The sequence below is a fragment of the Acanthaster planci genome, linkage group LG01 (assembly GCF_054643075.1).
Source record: "Acanthaster planci isolate LZ-2023a linkage group LG01, COTS_SCS, whole genome shotgun sequence".
Classification (NCBI taxonomy): Eukaryota; Metazoa; Echinodermata; class Asteroidea; order Valvatida; family Acanthasteridae; genus Acanthaster; species Acanthaster planci.
Genome location: NC_141777.1, coordinates 11,057,948 through 11,081,797, shown reverse-complemented (window position 1 = coordinate 11,081,797; position 23,850 = coordinate 11,057,948). Strand labels below are relative to the sequence as shown.

The 23,850-nt window shown below is 40.9% G+C and overlaps 1 protein-coding gene across 1 annotated transcript in view; it reads right to left on the bottom strand.

Moving 5' to 3' along the window:
• Positions 1 to 2,383: 2,383 nt before the first annotated feature.
• Positions 2,384 to 23,850, bottom strand: part of LOC110981420 (potassium channel, subfamily K, member 13-like) — a 38,478-nt gene continuing 17,011 nt past the window's right edge. The window contains exon 2 of the mRNA XM_022238984.2: positions 2,384 to 10,493. Coding sequence (XP_022094676.1) covers positions 9,568 to 10,493 — 926 coding nt within the window. The 3' untranslated portion in view covers positions 2,384 to 9,567. The remainder of the gene's footprint in view (positions 10,494 to 23,850) is intronic.

The following is a 23,850-nucleotide window of genomic DNA, read 5'->3' as shown; positions in this document are numbered from 1 at the left end:
CGTTCAACAATATAGTCATAACATCACTAGAGCATGGCTTCATAATGGTTAATTTTGACAGGTTGATGTATGGCGAGAATTGAATCCCACGTATGAAGCAATTGCGCCTGCTGGGCCCTCAAACACACGGCAACTCGGAGTCAGAACGGTATGCAAAGTGACCCATTAATATCACTGTGAGGTTGACCGAACCATTGTGGCCCAACCGTAAGTCAATTTCGTGTTTCCTTGGTTACATCGCCATGTTGCATCTTATGTAGATAGTTCTGTACGGACGTGACTTCTTATTGCGAGAGTGACTGATTGGGTTCGTGACCCCGTCCGTTTTGTGTAAGTTGATATAGCAGAAGATTGCAGTGAGATAGTAATTGCATGCATTAAAAGTTAATATAGGCAATATGACTCCAATAGTTTCAACCTGATGGCCGAGGCTTGCTTGAAAGCCCACCTCATGTGACATAATAGGAACATGGAGAATGATGACGTAACGTTACCATGTCGATGTAGTAATTGAACAATTAATAATGCCTAAACACCTGTGTAGTGTTTCCCTAAATTATCCAAAGGAATAAATGTCAAGTCCAAAGTAGAGTCGATACCCTTTATAATGAGTTGCGCACTTTTTTTTCTGACACGAACATTGCAGGCGGTATCCCTTTCATTTGCGCTTTGTACATCACCTATTCAAGAAAAGGGCGATGGAGTGATACTCCCGAATTAACTCGCATTAATGGGAGTTCTGAAATGTGAATGCACTTCACAGTTACGCTTGAGCATTCGCTGCGGGTTGTTGGACCAAAACAAATCCTATGCTATTTTGCAGATTGAAGACATCAGACAGTGGAAGAGGGTAGTGCTTTCACTTCTCCTGCAAATGGATGAGATAGGGCTGGGGATGGGGAATGCTGAATGGGTTTTTCTGATCTCGTGAGAATGGCACTGAATTCAAGGCCAGCTTTGCCGTTGGGCTGCCGCCGTTTCTACGTGCTCTTGAAAATGCAGTTCCTGTAATTCGTCCTTCGTGTTTCATTTTTACCTGATTTTCAATGCTTGTCGTGCCGTTTCAAGAGAAGAAAGGGAGAAACCCTCAATGTTTTAGCTATTTCTGACCTAACATTGCCAGAACCTGGAATTGAGTTTGCTGTCATAAAAATAATCAAATCTTGATTAATGAGTGACTTGTTCCAGTTCGAGGTCCAGGAAGCAAAGTTTTATGACAAGTGTTTTCAATGACCGAATTTGGGTTTACAATTTGAACACAAAACTTCGCTAAGTGAACAGTATTTTCCTGTAACGACATCACAGCAACAACATCCTCGATTGTCAGGAAAGGCCTTGGTAACTTTAAGTATTATTTAAAATACGCTTTTGGATGACAGTATAACTAAAACAAGAGGCGATAAAATGGCATTTTACCACCCTTTCCTGCCTCTGAAAATGAGAATCTATTTTTTACGTTCATGGTTTTTATGCCAAATGAAAAAAAATGCATCGCAAAAAGGCCTTTTACATTATTTGGCAATTTCAACGATTCCGTCGTGTCTGCGCCTTACACTTCAACAAAATTAATATAGTTTTTAAGAAACATGCAACAACGACAGAAACCATGGCTTAAAGATAGGGTTTCAGTCTGTTACGGTCGTTGCGATACCTTCGAAAGGGAAATTGATAACAAAGTGGTTACTCTTTGGAATTCAATATACGATCGTTAGTTGATAAATTTCTTAAGGCATTCTTCCATTAATTCACCAGCCAGAGATTCTCCGATTCTCTGCAAAAAATAGCAATTCAATCCTTTGAAAACAGGCGCGAGGACAGTGAACTAGAACGCCACACACAGTCAGTAATAAAGGTCTCTTCTATCGGATAATAAATGCAGTCCTGCAACTTCATGTTTTGAGCTGTCGTATGAATTCAATTTTTTAATCTAACTAGCATCGATTGCTTTCGACTGCTTGCAAATAACAAGCCTCTGCCCGAAAAAAACAATTCGACACCAAGAACCCCAATCAAGGTGACCACATGGTTTAAAATCATTCTACGCGCCTGTTGTGGATGTAGCAGGGCTGGAAAATGGTGAGATATTAAAAGACAGGCCCGGGGATCGGCCAATCATCCCTGGGGTCGTGTCGCGTCTGTTTACCCGGGCGCACACAGTCCCTAAAATACACTTACGGCTCTTTTCCTGGAACCCGAACATAATGAATTCACAAAGCACTGCAGTACCCTTTAATTTTAGCGTTGGCGTGTAACATTGCTTTTACGAGTCGGAATCTTATTTGAATGTTCGTATTTCATTTTTATTCTCTCAAACTGCGCTTGGTTCAGTGGTCCCATTGACATGCTCAGATCAGATTTTCTTTAGGGCTACACATTAAAAATAAATATGGAACAACTCTTAAAAATCAATAATCACAAATATCTAAATGAACACTGTATGTTGACTGAACGATGTTCGGTCCGTTGCTTCTGGACAAACCCACTCATTGAAAGACATCTTAAAACTACCGTAGTCGTAACCTTTCACGCAAATAAACAACACACTATGGCATACCGTTTTTCGTTTCCTTTTTTACAGATTTTAATATTAGTTAAGAACCCTCAGAGGAAAATCCAAGAAGTAATGATAATAATATATAATATATATTTATATCTTTTGACAAACATATCTTGCCCGATATGCTTAGTTTTAAAGTAATACAATGTTGGAGGAATGTACACAAACAAACAGATGCATGCTAGTAGAAATGCTTGAAACGCAATGGGTACACCGTTTCTAAAATTAGCTGGGTTTTTTAAAAGACGATTCGAATGCAGCCCACTCCAACGCAGCTAAAGTCACGGAAATGTTTACAAAATACCAGTGATTAATGTAATTTGTGGTGAATATTTACACAGTCCGTGTACCACAAGGACCTGCGCCAATAACTGCATGTGAACAGAACTAAGGACCTACTTCATACCGACAAGCAAGACTCATTTTTGTGGAACGCTAAAGAGCAAAAAAAAAATTAAAACCCAAAGCATTTTGAGATCCATAGTCACCGTTTACATAAAAACTACAAGATTACGGTAATATGAAAATTAAGTCTAGGGTCAGTGAAGTTTCAGTGAACAAGCAAATAACTGATCAGAAATACAAAAATAGGTTTTATATTTATCTTTTGTCAAACTTTACATTAGATCGTATTACAAAGTGAATGCGTTACCGAATGAAACTTCGGTTGAGAGGTGAAAAGGATTGCCAGTTACGTCTCTATGCTGCATTCATGAACAGCAACTAAACTAATGTAAATATAAGACCCTTGAATCCACAATGAGTCGAGCACAGGGTCAAAAGTTCAGCAACCTATATTTCGACGAGCATGTCGTTCGTACCTTGATATCAGGAACTTTTGTTCACGTTGACATGGCTATTTCTAAAGGACTGATATTCTGACTCGCATTCTGGTTTTGACGGAAATCATCCTGTAAGAACGCTAGGCATTCATATTCTAGATCTTTTGTTAAATTAAGGCGCTCTCTTAAAAAAAAGAAAAAGAAAAAAAGAAAAAATAAATAAATAAATAAAGCCGCTACTTTGAGAAAGGAGCTTGAATGACCATTTAGTTTACGCTCTGAAAACTATGGACTGGTGCTAAATTACCGAGTCATACACAGTCGAGGCCGAAAATCAAAATGGCTCATTCAAGAATGCGAAGTGGGTTTGCGTTGCATGGACGAAACACTCAATTGTAGTATTTTGAAGGGGAAAAACTGTCAGAAATGCAGAGAATTCTAAAGAAATGAGAATGAACTCCGTGTAACAAGTATGATGCACATTCCATAGCTGGACATGTTTAAGTTGTTGAAAGGAATTAATTCGACGAAATGTTAAAAATACAACCTATACTAAGGCACTAAACACACTCTCGAAAAACTTCATTTCAATGCTCATGGAATCTGTGTTCAAAGTTATAGCAGGAACCTCTAGCGCCAGTGACATGCGTTTTACTTGATGGCTTCATGTATACACGCGAGTGTTTTATGCCTTAACCGTTAATTTTTCTGTCTTAAGAAGTCTTAAGAAATGAGAAAAATGCCGCTGCTATCTGTTTATCTACTTATGTAATATATTTCTTTTTTGTTTGTTTCTTTACTGTAGGCCATATTGTGGCCGTTAATTTTGTAGATGCGTCTCGTTCGGGCTGAAATCGTTGGTGTTAACGTCATTAAATGACAGACGAAAACGATGGACAGATTTATCCCTCCAACTCCTCAGAGTTACATCTTCCTAATTTTATTGGCATTATGCTAAATGTGAATTCCATTTTGAGTACTTTTTAAAGATATGGCTGTTGCAGGTGGAACCAAAGTTAACGTGATAAACGAAAAAATGAGTGATTCAAGAACTGTTCTTCTATATCCCAAGCCTAGCCTGCGTGTAGAAGCCGTGGGCATTAATGAAATTGCTTTGATTTTTTTCTAAACTAACGATAGAGGTAGACGTCGCGCGAATAGGTATGACGTCTAGGCGACAGTGAACCCATGAAATGCATGATGGCTTAATAGTTAGTGGTTTAATGGAAAGAAAATCAAAACGTAGGAAGTAAAAAACTGAAATTAACAAAATGCATGTAATTAAGAACACATTGCGTTCGATTAAAAAACCGTTTCATTCTAAGACACTCGCTTCTGTCTGTTTATATTCCCACTGCGGTAGGAAATCAAGAAATTTTCTTTTATTCATTATATTTTGCTTAATCCTTAGTATATTTTGCTTTATCCGCGCGCAATTGTAATGTCAGGATCCAATCTAATGATCCAATCACCGTCCGCTAATAGCATGACGACGATGCGTGGGGGAAATCTTCTGATAAAGTTTAATACACGCGCTGGCAAAAGCCGCGTAGAATGAAGGGACGGCGGCACAGGTGGGTCAACACGGTGTTCTTGTTCCAGTGATCTTAATTTCACTGAGAAATTTTGCAAAAACGCTGCGAGTGGCATTTAAGACTCAGCTGGGCAAATGCTGGTGCCCAGCGGCCAAACACATCCTCCGTTCTTCGGTAGCTATTTCGATATCGGATCTCAGAGAATGTTATTACAGTTATCGGAGGTTTGCCTCATTTACGTCTGTTTGTTTCTCATCCCCCTGTTTGTTTAAATTCTTATAACGACGTTTCAGAACTTTGAATGCGCTTCAGCGAAATAGATTAACTGCTTTTATGTTTGACAATTTGGAACGTTACAAGTTATAAAATGCAAACACAATAGATATTTTTCTTTGATAAAAATGTACTTCAAGTTTCCTACTTCGCCAAGGAACATATAGGCACACAATCGCCACAAAGGCAACACAAATGCAAACGCAATATTACAGTCAAAGATGAAAGGAGGGAAATGGCACAGACATGTCCTTTCTCTTCATAATTATGCACACTTATTGTTGCGGAACGCATTACTATGTTTTGGCCACAGAGGTAGAGTTAGTTTAATGATGCGTCAACTCTTGCTAATCTAATGGAGGCATGGCGTTTTTTTGATTTATCCTGTTTTGATAGACAGATTGTCCAATAATTTAGAGGCCACACCAAACATAGCAGATTTGCATGTTTGTTGGTAATTTTTTTAACTTGTACACGCATGTAACTATCACCTTCCACTCTGTGGTCATTTCAATAATGAAACCTTTGTACAGTAAAATTTGTGTTGTGCAAAAAAATCAAGGGGGCAAAACGCAAGTTCCGTCAAATATTCTAGTTGTATGTCACATTACCAGACCGACTATCGTAGTATATTTCCATGCACGACTTTTTCTATGAATGGGTAAATAGTGTTGATTTCGTGCATAATGTAAGAGAGGCGTGCGTCGTTTCATGATGCTGTATGATCTGGAAAAGAAAAAAAAGGGAAAAAAGGGAAAACAATGTCTTTTGTATTATCTTGTGGCCATGAAAAACAACTCCTCCATTTGGAATAATACGTGAAAACCAACGTGAAGTCACCGGATCAAAGGTTAATGTTGTTTTCACCCAATACAGATGTTAAAATGAAACTTTGTGAAAACAATTTGAAGGAACAGTTTGAGATGGTTATGCGCACGAGTGCAAAGCTGTCAATCAACAGTTCAAACCCAACTTTACCTAGCTGCGCTGTTCCAGCCATCGACACAGAATTAATGATAATTTATTAGAATTATTAATTGTAATTAATAACCCTAACCTTTTACTATGCATGTAGTTTGATGTGGCGCAGTCAAACACATGCTGGCAAGTAGAGCGATACAACATCCATTTTTGGAGCCTTCTAACAGAGCGAGAAAAGGACAGAATAGAATGTAACGGAAAACTTATCCAAAGAGTGACTGACCATCTTGGGAAGTGGATACACGAAGACGCTTTCAATAATTATTACTTCTCTCTCAGTGAAAAAAAATTTGTTTCGAACAAAGTCACGAGGTACTGTACACTTGCGCCTATATTTCACACACCATGAACAATGAGTTTGATTTAGGATAATTACTGTACACGTGGAATAAAATACACCCATGAGCTTCAAAAACACGAACTCAAGAAATCTCGGATGGAGCATTCATAGTAGTTTGCTTGAACTTTCAAAGTATCCCGCATTATTCTTTGAGATAAGACGCAATTTAATTTGAAATAATCTATTTGTTGACTTTCATCTAAATTGAGTTATTCCCATGTTTGGTAGACATCAACAATCTTGGCTACTTTCAGCATACTCCTAGCGGGTCGGCCTTCTGGTTCACCAAGAGTGAAAGGCAAGAGCAAAACGTATTTTCCGATGACTCTCATGAGAAACTGATTTAAAGGTGGTCCTTTGTAATAGACTTATAACATAATGACGTCACGCTTTGCTTACATGTTCTCTTTCCTGTGGCAGTGAGGTAGGACGCGACCTATATAGTCCCCATTGGAAAGTGCACATCCCAGCAAAGCGTGACGTCATGATGTTTCTACCCTAAAAGAGCCGGGGCGGACCCCCACCCCGATATTTTTTGTATTCTGATATCGCCGTAGTACAATTTTTTTCCAGAAGTTGAGCCTGAGCTAATTTTTAGAGCAACTCTTTGCATTCATTTGGACACCATTATTGCCAACATCATCAGACATACCATTCTCACGCAGCCTGCCTTTTTTCCCCGAGACGGGTCAGCCAAAAATGTATACTTTTTCCACTGCGGTGCTCAATGCACACGTACTAGCAAGAATGTAGCCACGAACTTCAAATGACTATAACAACAAAACCATACATTTGATTGAGTTCAAACGTCACATTTTATAATGATAAGGAGTGTTTGTATACGCATGCCACGTTTCAAAGAAATTGAGCGTAGCACAGCCGAGTTCTTGGGGGAGGTGGAATCTGCCCCCCCCTCAACTGTGAGATGGGTCAAAATAACCCGGCTCTTTGAGGGTTAAGGTCTATTGCCTTGAGTATTCTACAAGTCGATAAGAAATAAATGGAACACTTTTTGAAACTGAAACATCCGAAAAAAAACGTTGGAAAGCCGACGCATTCGTGTCATACACTCGTGGATATAATATTTACCATGGAATCGTAATAATAATAATAATAAGACAGAATGTTCATTTTTTCACAGAAGCTATATACAAAGTCTGGATTCTCCATTTTTCTGGTAAAGTTCACTGACGAGCAGGTCTAGTGGTGAATCATTTTGTGGGCACTGTAAGCCCCTTTTATGACATCAAAAACGTGCGAAAATGTTCCGTCAAATATTGACATTATGCCTTCTCTGTCCATTTTTATCGATTCATCTTTTCGCTTACAGGCCATAAAGACCAGTTGTGATTACAGCTCCGCTATCTAATCATCAAATATTTCTTAAGTCTCAAGAGAACTGCACTTTTGTACCATCCAGTCTAGAATAAGATTCGTACACTTATTTGTTTTCCTGGCCTCGTGAATTTAGCTCTTCACATTACCATTATTTAGTACTGTAGAGAGAATTATTGTCGTACGTGTACTGCTGAAACTAACGTTAAGTCCTAATCTTGAAACGTTTGAGTGCAACCTAGAAGTACAACTTGATTTACAAAGGCATTTACATTTTGATTAGAATAGTACAGAGTGATATATACATATATAACTTGAAAAATGTTAAGGCCACTTATTACAAAACTTTGAATTTTGATTACAGCTACAAAAAAGCTAGCAATCTTGCATGAAATATAATATTTAGTGTTGTTTGTCATAACAGAGGCCGTCATGCCCAGAGAAGTGCTGGTCGCTTTTAGTCTACTGGACTGTTGTGAGAAACATTTGAATATCCAAAGTCGTCCGAGTAAACGAGAAATGGACTGTTTTGTATGCGACGATAGAAACTCTAGAAATATTCGCAGTAAGTGTATCTTTAAAGCGTATCCGTCTTGCCTGGTTGCACGAATTCGGCGCTATTCTAAGGAGCATCAAAATCCTGTTTTAGGACCGAGCACTGGCGGTGCATTAAGGATAGTGGCCCGTTGTCATTTGTTATACAAGCCAGGCTTCTCTTTGGCATATTCACGAATGTTCTTTGCATACTGAACAATTGGGCGTCTCACCAGCTTAAGTGGAATGCATGCGTTTTCGTCAAGTCCGATTTCTTTTCTGAATGTTCTGTCCGATTTTTACTTTCTTTCACCTGCACTCTCATCGGAAGGGTGGGATCTCTCAGTGTTAAGAGTTAGGTCACGGCAATTGTTCCGTGATGACGGAAACAATGCAATTCCGTTTAAGCTTGTTTTTTTTTATTTCGCAAACGGTCACAAATCTGCTAACTGCAAACTTTGAGGGTGAAGAAAACACATAATAAATTAAACACGCACAGGCCTTTGAGAGACTAATTTTGACGGAAGATGCTGTGATTGAAATGAAAACAATACTTTGGCCAGGGAATATCTTGCGAAATTCCACGTTATGGGCGAGTCCTCGAAGAAACAAACAGCAAGTGATGTATTTTCATTACCAGAGGTGATCGACTGGTGACGGATGTTTGTTAGTCCGCATCTTTCTGAACATCGTCCACGAAGGAAAACGTAGCTTCTAGCACGTTCTCCGTAACCAGTAAATTACTTTTTATACCGAGATGATCCCAGAGGTTTGAATCTGGGTGACATGCGGGTATAGATTTTCCGTCATCTGAAATATTATTTTCCAGTCTGAGAGATAATGTCAACAGATGCCATCTCGACTGTCGTTGCTGATGGAGAGACTCAGGTATTTTGTTCTGGGTGTCTCTGAGCGAGGACCATCTGATCTGCAAACACTATGCGTTCACCAAACAGGCAAACGGGAAAAGGGTGCATTTTTGGAGGGGGGTTGTTCGAGGGTTTGTCCTCGGCTTTCAGGCGGAGATTCCTGTATTTCCGATTCTTCGTCGTTTTGCTTCGTCAAAACGAAAACAACTCCATCATTTCTACAAAACGTCCTGAATGTGTACACAAATCGTTTGATCGTAGAGTCGTGCAATACAGAAGTAATCGTCTTGGTTTTGTAATCTAATACTACGAAATGACGTCCACGAGAACCGACTTAAAGATATCCATCGTTGTCCACGTGTCAGTCTCTCCGTTCCGTCTCCTGTAACTTGTTATTTAACATTGCTAGTCCTCCCACCCCTTGGCCGAAAGCACCGTTGCTGCTCGCGTGATGTTTCCTGTGCTGAGAGGTCTCGTAAAGCTGTTTTTGCATGACAGCCAACGAGACCTTGTTGGCGGCCAGAAAGTCCTTCATGCTGATCATCTCGCCGGACATGCGACGTCCGTCCGTCTCGCTGTCGTAGTTGCTGTCCACGTCGGTGATGTCTACGCCGTTGGCTTGTTGTTGCTGCTGCTGCTGCTTGTTGGCCGAGTTCACCTGCCGTTGCAAGTGGCCAGGCGTGATGGCGTTGCGCCTCGGTCTCGGTTTCCTCCGGTGGCAGCAGCGACATTCCAGTTTCTTGAGGACCCAGTTCAGGAGTTGCTTGATAACAATGGATACCACGTTGTACAGCGAGTATATACAGCACACACCAGCCGTCAGGAACACGAAATTCCCAAACCGGTAAAGGATCTGCTGGTCGTACATTTTTTTCTGGCTCGTTACCAAGTCCCCGAAGCCAATGGTGCTGAAAGCCACAAAGCAGAAATATATGCTGTCCCCGTAATCCCATTCCTCGATTGGCGCGTACATGGCGGAGGCCACGCAGGCGATAATAGTTGAGGCAATGCACAGGTACAACAGCACGTAATAGACGGAGGGCTTCCAGTTGTCCAAGTTGTCATCGGACTGTTGAGAGGGCCTCCTGGCCAGGTTGGGCAGGCCGTTCTGGTTCTTTTCCCGGCGGACCTTCCGCTCGTGACACTTTTTCATGATAAAGGCGAGGAAGGTGATCAGGCGCTCTAGGAACAGGTTATAGAAGAGGATGCAGGCTGCGCAGCCGGGAAGGCCGTAGATAATAAGGGACACTTTCCCCAGCGGAGTGGTCGGGGAGGTCATACCAAACCCTGCAAGAAACGACACAAAGACGGAAAACATCAGTATATAAACAGTTGACTTTTCCAGGCTCTGTACCGACGTGGAATAAGACCGCTTACATTCTGGAGGAGACTTTAAGTTGATAAATGGTTTCAGCAAGATATCAGTGTTTTCTTCTTTTGATGCTTAAAATTTTAAATGTATTGAAAAACGGGGTTAAATCTTTAAAGTGGTTTGACTGGTTTGACAGCTGAGATGGGAGTTTGGTTTGACAGCTGAGATGGGAGTTTGGTTTGACAGCTGAGATGGGATCGGATTTGTCTTGTTTTCTCTCAGGAATGCCGACTGAGTTTTACTCTGTGGTTGGCTTATAATGCTCAGCAGCCGCCGACCATGAGGTTAAAATGTGTAAAATGGACTTTGGAGCATGCTGAATTGCTATATGCTTCACCAAAAATGGGAAAAATCACACTCCCCGAGTTGAACCTTATGCTCAAGAATAGGTGAAATAAAATCACACGTGTAACTTCTATTAAACTGTTTTACATGATATTAAACGTGGTGTATGCTGCGCGTACCAGTTGGTTTGTTTCAACGAAATTTACAGAATCCATGTAACTACTTTATTATGAAGCTGTTTGAGACAATGTTTGTATTTTGAGCCTCATTGCCACCATGGAGCAATTAATAGTTCCATGTTGCCACGAATGCTTTAGAGTGCAAGATGCTGGACGATTCAGCGGCAAAATTCTTTTTGGGGAGCGCTCGTTTTAACTTTTTTTACACAACCTACATGTAACCCAGTTATACATAAACATGAGTCACCAAAGCAAATTTGGAACGAAAAAGTCTTTGAATCTTGCACCGTGTTAATCAATATTGTACTCTAAATTTTTTTAAATCTGAATCTGCCCAGTTTCGTCATTTACCAACAGTAAGGGTGCAAACTAAAACAGAATACCGAAAATATGGTCTTAAGACTCCTTTTGTGGAATCCGCTCACATATTATATATGGCGTCCTATACCGGTACGTTGTTGTCAACACGCACGGTGGCGAGAGAAATGAATTTTAATTCACCAACGAGTATTCCAATGGCGTCTGTGCCTCAGGCAGACTTGACTGCGGCAGTGCGCAACTCAACTCAGTAATCCATCAAACCTGCCAAGAAATAGGCGTCGATTACGTCTAGGCGAAACCGAACCCCAATCGACAGGGACACCACTGCTGTAGTGATGGTCTCGGTCGCGGTCTAACGTGCTCCTAGCACGATGCGCTGATGTGGGCTTTTTGGAATTTCAATATCCTCTTGGCGTTCAAGGGCATGATGGCTTGGCTGTCAGCCATCACCACTTTTTGTGCTGTGGTACAACGGCGTGCATTATCGGTTCTGTCGTTTCAGCTGCGCTACATTCTTATTAAAGTTGAAATATTTTTGGTCTGGTTTTACGGAGCACAAAATGTGGCATTTGCGGCTGGCTGCGTGTCACTGTGACTTGAACTATTGACAAGAGTATTCTTTTTCGCAGTTTCTTGGAATTTTGTCCATACGTTTTCCTCAACAGCTTTTGCATATACCCTGATCTCCAAATCACCTAATATGCTACCGTTCCAAAGGCTAGTAAACTTCACACACAAAGGGAGTTGCGATTAAAGACGAAATTCTTGGTTCATCTGTTTGTTCATTTCTTCTCAAGCCCCTGTGGTTCGAGCAGCAAATTTCTTACAAGAATTCTTGACACAAAGAGTCATAAACATTTAACGATTTTCAATCACTGTAGCCAGTTACGCGAAAGGTCTTTTCCTGCAGATCGCAGGCCACTGCCTCTCTGTTCATGAACAATGTCAACTTATAAACGGGCACCCCAGAATATTTAATTTAGGCCACCATTGCTCGGCTCATCGCTGACGTGATGACAACGGCATACATCATCCATCACAATTACAATGTTCCTGGCGTCCCCTGAATCAACGATCCCGTTGCCAAGCAACCGTGCCTAGACGGTTTTTCAGCCGCAACCCTTTGCGCCTCGACGGCCCTTTATTATTATACGCTTGTGACGTGGTCGAAACTGTCATGGCGATCGCCATGGCAACGTTCTGCCTTGGCTTCACGGTGCCTTGCATTTCTTGGTAATACCCTCACTCGGAAAATGATTATGCCGAACAACCGCCGCAAAAAGTGTTGGCATATAGGGTCTGCTCTTTCCAACTCAGAGCCGTATTTTTTTCCCGTAAAAGTGGCAGGGTTAAACTAAGACTATAAGAGTGTTAGAATTTCACATGCCAAAACAATATACACCACACATCTAAATGCTAGATGAAAAAAGGACCCTTTTAAAGGTAATGTGTGTGCATAGTTTGAAGTAAACGTGGAACTAAAGAATCACGCAAAAAAAAAAAAGATCTCAGCAGGTGTTTGCCACCAATACGCACGTGTTTGGTAGGTTGTTTGTTTTAATGGCGCTTTCAGCAATTTAGGCTATTTGCGCCAGTCTAGTAGGTAATAATCAGAGGGGTCGAAGTAGTCGGGGTGGCGCAGCAGTTCAGTCCCCGCCCTCTATCCGTGTAATCCGGATTCGAATCTACTGAGACAGACATATGCTGGTTGGTTTCTCAGTCCCTAACGAATTACTTGATTTCTGGCCAATATTTATCTTGGGTTTTCCTCCCATCAACCCTTCAACCTGAATGTTCTTCTCTTTCATGACTGTCTTCTCTCCAAGTTCCATCGGCCGTGCGATCTACCGTGCCAATGGCAATCTGTTGACTTAATTTCCGTAAATAAAAGAGTGCACTGGAATAAGGTTGATAGGTCTGTAACAAAATGGAGTCACGAACATGATAATAAAGCCTGAGAAAATGAAAGAAAAGTTGAAAAAAATATTAAGCACGATACTTATTCTGACTACGAGCGAGCTTTTTCCCGAACCAACACTTCCTGGCAAACGACATTTTTCTCACGGTGTACTTGTAAGCCTACTTGCCTGTAGGCCTAACTCTTTCAAACCTGTATTTTTTTTTCCTTTGGGGGTGAGTAAACCTTTTCGACATTTTCTGTTTTCATCTTGGAATTATTTGACAAACAAGTCAGGTGTTTTATCTATGCACTTTTTATGGGGTAAAAAACCAGGCAAACATTAATATGAGTTATTTTCTTTAGAATTTTTCCAAGTATTCCTCCTGAGCTATATTCACATATTTAGCGTGTAAGAATTAATGTAGAAATCAGAATGAAGAGGTTCTTGGAAGCTTATGAGAAGGAACAAAAGCCCCGAGCATTTATTGAAGGGTACCGGTCAAACATGATTTGTCGATGCGAGATCAGAGAGCGTGAAGTCCTGATTCTGAATGGTTAATGCCAGGTCATTGATGTTCAGTCTGAAAGAAGACCTGAGGTTCATGGACGTGATTCTCCAAATGCATCTCTATCCGGTCTCATTAAAATATGAATGCTGAGAATACACTTATTCCAAATCTTTATAATGCCATCCTGCGATTTTTATGTAAATTCTAATTCTTGAGGATACATGCATTCCAAATCGTCAATGCCAACCTATGTGTAAAGATGACGGCATGATTTCAAGCGTTACCAGTAAATAATGTGGAAACTGATTCATGTTTTGCGGGTAAACATCTTCCATAGGCTTGAGCATAAAAATATAAAGCTTGTTTTTAATTCAATCCCATAAGAAACAATACCAATGTCGAAAAGGTTCATTCACTTCAATATTAACTGATGTGGTGACAAGTCGTTTCTGAGTTTGTGGTGTCCAATAAAACAATCACAACAATTGCATTCTTTAGAAAAAACCTGGAAAACAGCATATTTAGTGCAGAATTTTCTATAACCTATTTCCTCAACTAGAGGACCCTGTGTGCTAAAGTGAAAGAATGTAGTTCACAAACCCTACTCAAATTACTGCTGCTAATACAGAAATCACTGAAGAATTAGCCAACAGGTATTTCTATCTTGCTTAAAAACTTTTTAAATCGTAAATTAACACAATTTATTTCGTGGTCGTTCAGTTTTAATAAAATGGAAAGCCCGTGTTCACAATGTCTGCAAATGCTGAATTTAAAACTACGATGAGTGGAACGATCTTCCAGGATACGTGTTTTGCTATGAAAGACGCCAGCCAGTAAACTGTATTATTCTCTTCGTCTCTTAATATAATAGTGATGTTGCCTGTGGATGACAAAGAACGTTATGACGCAAATCCTTAATTCGAATCAGACATTATTTTTTCTTATTTGTATACTTTATATAGAATACACTCTCCCTTAGCAACTGCACTATTCCTTTCATAGGTGATGACAGAAACATGTTTAGTCCTGGGGATTCGCTATGACGTCACAGCTGAATGAGCACTCCTGAATTGCGCACTGGAAAACAAGACTTATCTTCCATGTCGAAGGTAGAAAGCGACGCAGACGACACGTGGATCTGTAATCACTGCTGAAGAGATGATTGTCTTTACGTTCTTGCGGTGTGACTTGCTTTGATGACAGCGCAGTGTGACTAGCCTTCAGTTGTACTCAAAAGACTTATTTTCCTTTAATTTGCGCCGCACATAGTCCTCAGCACTGCATTGTTAAAAATAATTGACTGTTTGTTGCCCACATGAAAGAACATGGTACGGGATTATTTCTTGCGCCATTTGTGTGCATTTCTACGTACCTCAGTCCGATTTTCGAAGGTATTACCTTCCTCCCAGAAAGATCGCCAAGGAAGTCAGTGTGTTACACAATGTATGTGCTTTTCAAGACAGTGCCTCCACTTGCCAACATTAAGCTCCACGTGCACAGACTTATAGTTTGAAACAGGGCCCATTATGAGTGACGAAACCACAATTGCCGCATCCATCCACGACTGGATATGGGTTCTTGAAGGTGATTTATCATCTCAAGTATATCTGCAGCTTCTTAAGTTTCACTTCTGAACAGTTCTCCCTCAGTTCACACACTAAAATCGATAGCCGGGACTGAAATCCTGGCAGGTTTGAAATGACAAAGAGATAAAGTCCCGTAGATATTATTAGATTTCCATTGTGAGAAGACCACAAATTCGACAAAAATAAACTATTTAAAAACTGGGAGGGAACATTAAAGTCCACAACACTATAATGTTTCTGAAAGCGCACCTTCAAGAAAATTGGAGTAAGTTGCAGGCTACGTTTGGTATTTATGAATTCCATTCAGAGTGTTAAAAAATGCTACAAAAGGGCCTCAAGCTTTCCGAGTCACTGGTCTAAAAATTACATCATCATAATAAATAATTTTTGTGAATCGATGTCCAAAAAAGAAACACGGCCGACATTTGGCTAATCGTTTGAAAGGAACCGTATGCTCGCAGCGAGCCCTATGCGTAGCTAACATGTCGCCAGGTCAATCATGCATGTCCCAGCTCCATCCAGTTATATTGTGGAACAAGATTCCATTCCGGGCTCGGGCCAATTAGCAGCGTGTCCTCCAATCTTCTCAAATTGGATATTATTGATCTACGGTTTGTGGGGTATTCGAGCGATAGTCTCGGTCGTGCAAAATGATGAGGAGCTCCGCCATCGACTGGAAAAACGGACCGGTACTCCTGGCAAAACCTGGCCGACTTGCCCCAAGTACTAGTGTAGTCCAACGGCTGACCAGCAATGGCGTGGCTGCCAACCACAGCAGGGTTTGTCAGCCGCCGGAAGCGGATTAGGGAAATAACGTATTAGCTTGATGTAAGGCACGGTGATGCGACTTGGCGTATATTGATGTTTTAACATGATTAAACCAGCGAGCCTCAGGCTTGATATGATCCGAATTAGAGCAAGTCGGCCACATCGCAGACAAAGAGCCCACCAAAAGGCAGGCTAAAATTAGAAGCAAAGAAAAACAAATCATATAAAAAAAATCAAAAAATTCTTTAAAGTTTCATTTCTAGTGTAAATTTCTAACGTTCGACTTCTTAAATCCAGTGGATGGTTAAAATACACGTACGTTACAAATTACACCGACTTGCGAAACATTATTTGCGTGGGAATCTTACTATATATCTCTTACTATATTTTGTCTAACATCAAATTTTGAGAGTGACTATGGTGCTTTTAGGCACTTTATGTAAACCCCGATCTTATTGAAGAGATAAATCTGACAATGGTTTTTCAAGAACAAAACAATAATAAAATAAAAACCCTCAAGGTTAATAACGGAAAACAACGCCAAACGTGGACGAAGCCTTTTCCCCCACTGTTCGTGGCCTTTGTTATTCGGACGTTCACAGAGAAACGTACATGGGGGCCTAGATTGCAATATTCTCCGTGGGCGAGGCTCCAGATTGGTTGGATTGTGACTCTTTTGATTCTTCGGTAATAATGAAGTCGCGCCAGATCAATGCCAGTGATGCAAACCGCAATTGGCGCCTTGACTACTCTCTCCACGAGTGCTTCATACTTGCATTGTACAATGTGCTATCATCGTACAACGCTATTCATTAAATTTTCTTCAGCATGTTTAGCAATCTGACTTTGTCATTTGACAATAGTTTAGGGGAAAAGACATAGATACAGAAATACTTTTTGCTCATTAATAACAGTGCGTGTATTCTTGGTTTAGTTGGCAACTATACCGTACATGCTGAGGTGTTATATTTGAAAGAATACAGTATACATGTCCAGGTAGTCAAAAAGTGTAAGACTTGGCCTCATCCTCGATGCCAATTCTATCGACTGAGGGCGCTAATGCCTCAAACCTTTCAGACGTTGACAACGTCCAGATCGGGTATACGAAGGCTGAGGGAAGTGAAAGTACAAATGCTGGTCAAAACTGGTATTTTTAAAACGGAACAAAAGTAGAACCATTATTTTAGAAACAGTGGAAGGAAAGTGCACAGAAATGTGTCTCAGTGTGAATCTCTGTGCACGTGTGAGCCGTTTTCTAATTTCTAAAAAAAAAAAAAAAAAAGCTTTGGCTAGATTCCACTGAGCCCTTTCTTGTATCCTGCGCGCTATTCCCTGACTGCAGTTCATCCATCCTCTCCCTGGAATCTCACTAGAGCTATATCTGTCGTTTCTGACACTTCAGCGACTATGCAAGCATTGAAATCTCTGAATCGTTTGTGGCCAGTGACTAGCAGCGGATCACGTTTCGAATGGATCACATCACAGCGCCTGAGACTGAAGTGAAAAACATTTTGTGATTCTGGGCTTGTGAACCCTGATTCCGATAATGCCCTCTCATATAGGAGCAGAGCAGAAAACACTGCTGCCCAAAGCGTGACAAATTAAATATTCAAGTTCAGATACATGAAAAAAAAGAAGAAAGGCTAGACCTACACGCAGAGCCCGCAGATATTGCATATCAACTTGAATTAAGTTCTCGCCCCCACAACTTGACTCAGTGCCCGAAGGCCTGACGGCGGGCTGTGATGCATACGTAATACTATTCGTGTTTACAAGACACAGCGCATATGCGAGCCAAACTTTGCCTACTGATAACTGCATTATCATCTTTACAGCACCTCACTTAATACCCAGACCGCTACAACATGTATTGCACGTATTCTTGGGTGATCAGCGCACTGCATTGTGGGACCGGGGATGTTATCGCCTAAGATGAGAACGCTTATAAAAAGTGAATATGTTGTGACAGCTGCGAGAAATCCAAGCCTGCTTAAAATTCAGTGTGGATGATATGCCATTATTAATGCAAAACCAGCATTCACAGGTACTGATGAAGTTTAAAAGGAATAAACTTACTTTTGAACGCCATTAAACATCTAAGTACTCCCTGGGCAAAGAAATCAATTTTCGACCAAACTTTAATTAAATCGTTTCTCCCTGACTTTTTAAATTAATGGAATATAGTTTATATCTAAGCGTATGCACAGTTGGTCGATTATCAAGTAGCACCGCGCAAGGTCAGATTACGTAATTACGAAGATTTATTTGAATAAAACATAATACAGCCTAGCTGACTAGAAATAACGGTAATTATATGTATACAAAATGATACCAGGTTTGTTTTTGACCAATCAAAAGCACAAGATACATTTATCGCATGCTTTTCTTTGCACGAAAAACACCTTAAGTTATGGGGTCATTTTGCTTCGGCCGAGACCAGGAAATTACATATTTTATTTGAAGGCTGCTTCGCGCGGAGAGGGATGTAGCGCAGTTTGACGATTTCACAAATCTGCATCAGAAACTGACATGGAATACTACTTAAATTAGAGTGTCTTTCGAGACATGCCACATTGACACGTAGGTGACTATGGACGCTAGATTGATATCAAGTCAACCTTTCAACGTCCCTGTTTACGAAAAAAAAGTTACAACCAGGAGAGAATAACCGCTACTGATAATAAACCCCGGATATCAGAACGACGCGTATTCTGGGAAAAGCAATCCACGAAGAAAAACCAATGCTAACGTATGATGAGCTGGCCTTGTTCTAGAGCCATGGCATGAATGGAAAAAAAAAGTCTCGACCTACAGAGTAGGCCTACTTGCAACAAAAATGGCCAATCAATAGGGCCTACACAACATGCACTATAGCACGACGAATAACGAAATCAATCTGGTGTATTCTGAACTAAAATTTAAACTCGGAGATTTTCAATATCAGAACTGGAAGTGAGGCAGAGACGAAGGAGGTCGCTTTCCACTGATATATAAAGTAAAACTAAAATCAACATGGAGTCAATTCCCATTTGTTGGGATATGTATCAGGCCATGTGTTTTAACATAAGGCTTCGGAGCTATACATGTCCTTACAAAGTTTGGCATCTGTTTAAACTCTCCAACATCAACAGGAAGAGAAATCGTGATTAATAAGCAACTGGCTGTATAAATCTTTTGATCTAAGCGCTTTCCATAGCTAATATTAGTTTCAGGTAGGTTTGCGGGACGTCAAAAAGCTTTGACCGCTGCAGCGTGATTGCAGTGATCCAGGCGGGTGGATATTTGGCGAGGCCCCCCCCGTTTCCTACGCACTATCTCACATGATCACCACAGAAAAGCGTGTGCACGGCCCGAAAAAAGCTGCCTCCTTTGCTACGGGGCAGTTCCGCCTACGGCATCGTGCCATCACGCTGCACCCTTCATCATCAAAGGGCACGGTGAACGCACTGTTGAAGCTTCCAAGGGAAGGGGTCGGTTTAAATTTGATCCGGGACCTTGGATGCGTATATTTTGATTGCAGAGATATGGAAGCAGAGATGAGATCGGGGGGGGGGGGTGTTAAAGGAGATCGGCTCATGCTTCTGCCCCCTAAACCTTCCGGGACTCTAACTCCCTTTTTTCCCACACGAAGAACGGAACATCTAAAGGAGCAACTTCTTCTGGACTGTGGTTTGTGTGTGCGTGTGCCTCTTCGCGGGTTTTCCCAGTTCAATAATAATTGTAACGACGGCTACAAATCGCGACTCCGTTAGAATCAAATACACCTGTACAAAATGGTTACGCCGGTTTAATTCACACACTGGAAAAAAACTATCAGTGTCGCATCGGTGACCACCGAGTGACCCACCTAGGATCGAAGAAACTAACTATCCAAGGTATACGCTATTTGTCCCATCCGGGAAAGCGGGGAAGAGCACGCGAAGAGATCTTCAATGAAGGTGATTCAGTCGTTGAGGACTGAGCCGTGTCAAAGACTTCACAGCTCTCCCCGCCAAAATACTAAGCAAAAAAGCTTACCGATGACAAGGACACTCGTTACAGAATCTATAATAAAACGCTGCCTTCAATGTGATGACGACGTACGCTACCGCGTGGGATGCCCATTCAGCTATCTGTAGGAATCCGTATGCAAAATTTGTGCCTGCATTGTTTTTAATAGTAATTGCATGAATACAGAAGAGCATGAACCCAACTGAAAACACCGTACAAAATAGCTACGACGACCAGGACAGAAACCATGACAATTGGAGCATGATGCCCAATTTCAACACGACGAAGACAGTAAATGGTGTTTTTTTTCCAAAAGTTTTCCTCTTACACGATGAATGCGGCTAACTCTATGCAGTAGTTATTGCTGTTTCGAAAATTCCTTCCTCTATTTTCAATTTCAAAATGTTGAGACAGCTCGAATCGCAGCCTCTTTACAACATGAAAAAAAGAGGAAGAGAGAAGGTTGCAGGGTAACTAAATGACTGCACTTTCTCTTTCTCATCTGAATGCGAATTGCAAAAGCTAGACTAAAAGGTTGCAACGTTTATAGGAAGGCATACTCTTCGGGACACTCGAGTTGGCATCGATTTCCTCAATAACGCAGAATGTTGTCAGGGTTCATGCATGTATTCCACTCGGGGCCACATCATCATACAGTGACCCCGAGTTTATCGCAGTTTCAGTCGTCTTCGATTTTCTTTCAGCCGGGACAAAAAGCCGGCTCTGAATTAGTTCCTCTGGGGAAGCGCATGCCCAGGAGTACAGGCAGGTTTGCGAGGCCTTGATCGTCTTGTACTGCGGGCTGTCCCGTTATGGGCTTGTATGTATCTTCCCTGGTGGTCACAGTGTATTTCTAGTACATGCAAACTCTTAAAAGTTCAACATACTATTTTTGGATTTCATTTTCCCCGTTTCTCTCTATTTCATGACAGCGTTTTAATCACTCCTAACTTCCACTGAGTTTAATTCAGCCTAACCTTCAGAGTAAATTTTGCCGACGTTTTCACGCTGAACTGCAGATTTTTATACAATTTCTAATTAAGAAGTATTTCGTGTCGCCTGGCTTTAGAAATTGTCGTGTAATATTCTGCCAATTTCCTGTTGATTTCACACAAGAATTACCCCGGACGGATTAGCCACCACGCTGACAAGTACGCTGCACGTTAATGTGAACAGTCCATTGGTCTACTTAGAAACCATCCTATATAATAATGAATTGCACCTTTTTAAACTGTTGTCATAGAAGCCATAATTGTTTGAGAGGCATTATTGGCCCTTATACAGTGCGTAATGTGTGCGCTGTCTCAGATGAATAATACATAAACATCCAGGATGTGGTCTATAATTTCTGGGAAGGATGCGTTTGTCTATCACATACACCGTGCTTTGACATACATGCTTTCCGACAAACACTTTGATTCGAAGGGCAAGGGTTTCAGAATAATTTGAATTCAGGAAAATGCAAGTCTTTAAAATTATTCAACATCGTATGATAAACAAACATCCTCAGCGATGGTTCATTACTTTGCGTGTGTGTATTTTCTCCATTGCGAGTGTGACGCAATGTTGACTTAAATATAATAAAAATGTTCCGTGGATAAAACAGGTATAGTGCAGAAAACATTGATTCATTTTCCCTTCCACAGCTTGATATCATAATCCCACAGGACACTAAAACTCTTCAAACATTTAAAAAACACACATCATTTGGAAAACGTTCGATAACTGTACAAAACAGCTGCTTCGAGTTGAAACGTTACTTTGACAGCTTTGCACCCGCTTTTTAATACGTTCAATCCACGACATATTTAGATACTTACACTGAAATGAAATGCGTTAAGAAAGTGTTTCACTGCTAAAGAAGCGGATTTCCTACAGCAAACGCGTACCATAGCGCTTACCATCTAAACACATTCCTGAATGCATTTCGGTGTAAACTACCTAAACATGTCAGTAAATGTGTTGAAAGTGTTTTAAACTATAAGCGTTAATTTTGGATTATAAAAGAGCTGTTGCTGTCATAATGTAACAGGCAGGACAGGGCCATCAATGCGATATGAAGATGGCTCGACTTCCTGCTTGAATAGAACACACAGTAAATAAACTGTAGACAAAAGCCGACACTCTCTGGTAGTTTTCTTTCATCATTTCTTTAACGAAAGTCACCACCACAATGGAAACTTCTTGGGCAAGTATTTAATACGAGTCGAGATGACATGTGATGGGCAAAGCAAATAAATTTCTCAAGAGCCAATTGATATTCACGGTACTGCCTCGTTCAAATATGTGAAAATGTAATCATCATAAATTACTGCGAACAACAGAAAGGCAAACCAGAAAATGGAAAGACATTCTCCAATACAGGAAATCAAGACGCAATATACCATGTACATTGTCTAAGCATAAAGAGGCACGTATTTCGTAGAGCCACTCTTAACGACTAGCAGGTTCATTAAATCGGGCTACGAAATAGCAATTATACCACAGAAAACGTACAATACATGTACTTAATCAGAGGATGGATGTGGATTAGAACCCCATACTGTGGTTGACGCACGTAATTAATTTCATCGGTCATTATTTTGTTTCAGGCCGCTCAGTCATGCACGGCATGTGTTCACACACGCAGGAGAGGGTGTCGCGAGTTCTGATTCTATCAAGCCAAGCTCTAGACCGAGTCAGTTCTAATGAGCATCAGAAGGGGAGTTTAAAATGTCTCGTGTCTGCTCTGTCGCTCTCTGCTGCACGTTTTTCACAAAAATATTCAGATTTTAGAGAGAGAAAAAAAACACAGATCTGTTGTTCCTCTACTTGCCTTACTCTGTTTCTCTCTCTCTATCTTTTAGGAAATTTGTTTTTTAGGAAACGGGTTTTTACAATGTTGGAAGAATCAACTGCGTAGGCCCTAATCGAAGAAATAGCAGGCCCAGTCCCTCATAATACAAATGTTCGAAGCGTCGAATTTACAATTAGCAGAATGATTCGTTTTTAGGAAAAATTGAGTGGTGGAATGACGATAAGGATTACTATATGCTCGTGCTTTGCATATTATGAAATTTCAAAAGATAATTTCACGAGACTCGACTTCACGTGCAGTGTGGTTTAAGGTGAACTGCCTTCCCATCCCTAGCCAGTTCGCTCTTGCGACACACACAGAGCTCGAGGCAAAGATAAGTACCTTCATAAGATGAAAGGTCTATTATGACATGATAAATAATAAATGAATCACCAAAAAACCCCACAAGTCATGCTGCGCGGTGTCTGCATCTGAATAATCAACAGAAATAGCCCCGAATGCCCGTCCCTGTCTAAAAGGTCGCGTGCATTGAATTTGACTCACGTAGCTGAGGGCCAATCAGAGAGGGGGCGTAGCAGAATGGGAATTTCGGCGATTAAATGAATCGCAGTTGTTCGGACCCGTCTGTTGAAAAAGATTCTGCAATGAATGTAGATTGTCGCTGATAAAGTATCATTCAGTTCAAATAGTGAAGTTCTTTTTATCTTGCCGATACCCGTTTTTCCTTTGTGCACTGATGACCGAACTGGAATGTGATCGACACTGACGAGGCTGCAGTTTTGCTATGGAGGCTAAATAAAGCAGTAGAGAGCCACCATTGACAATCATGCTCAATGCGCTTAATTTTTGCTTGGGAAACTAATAAACATGCACAAAGGTCACAGCTTAAACACGGATACGAACGAATGTGATTAAAAACCATATGTCGCTTTTGCCG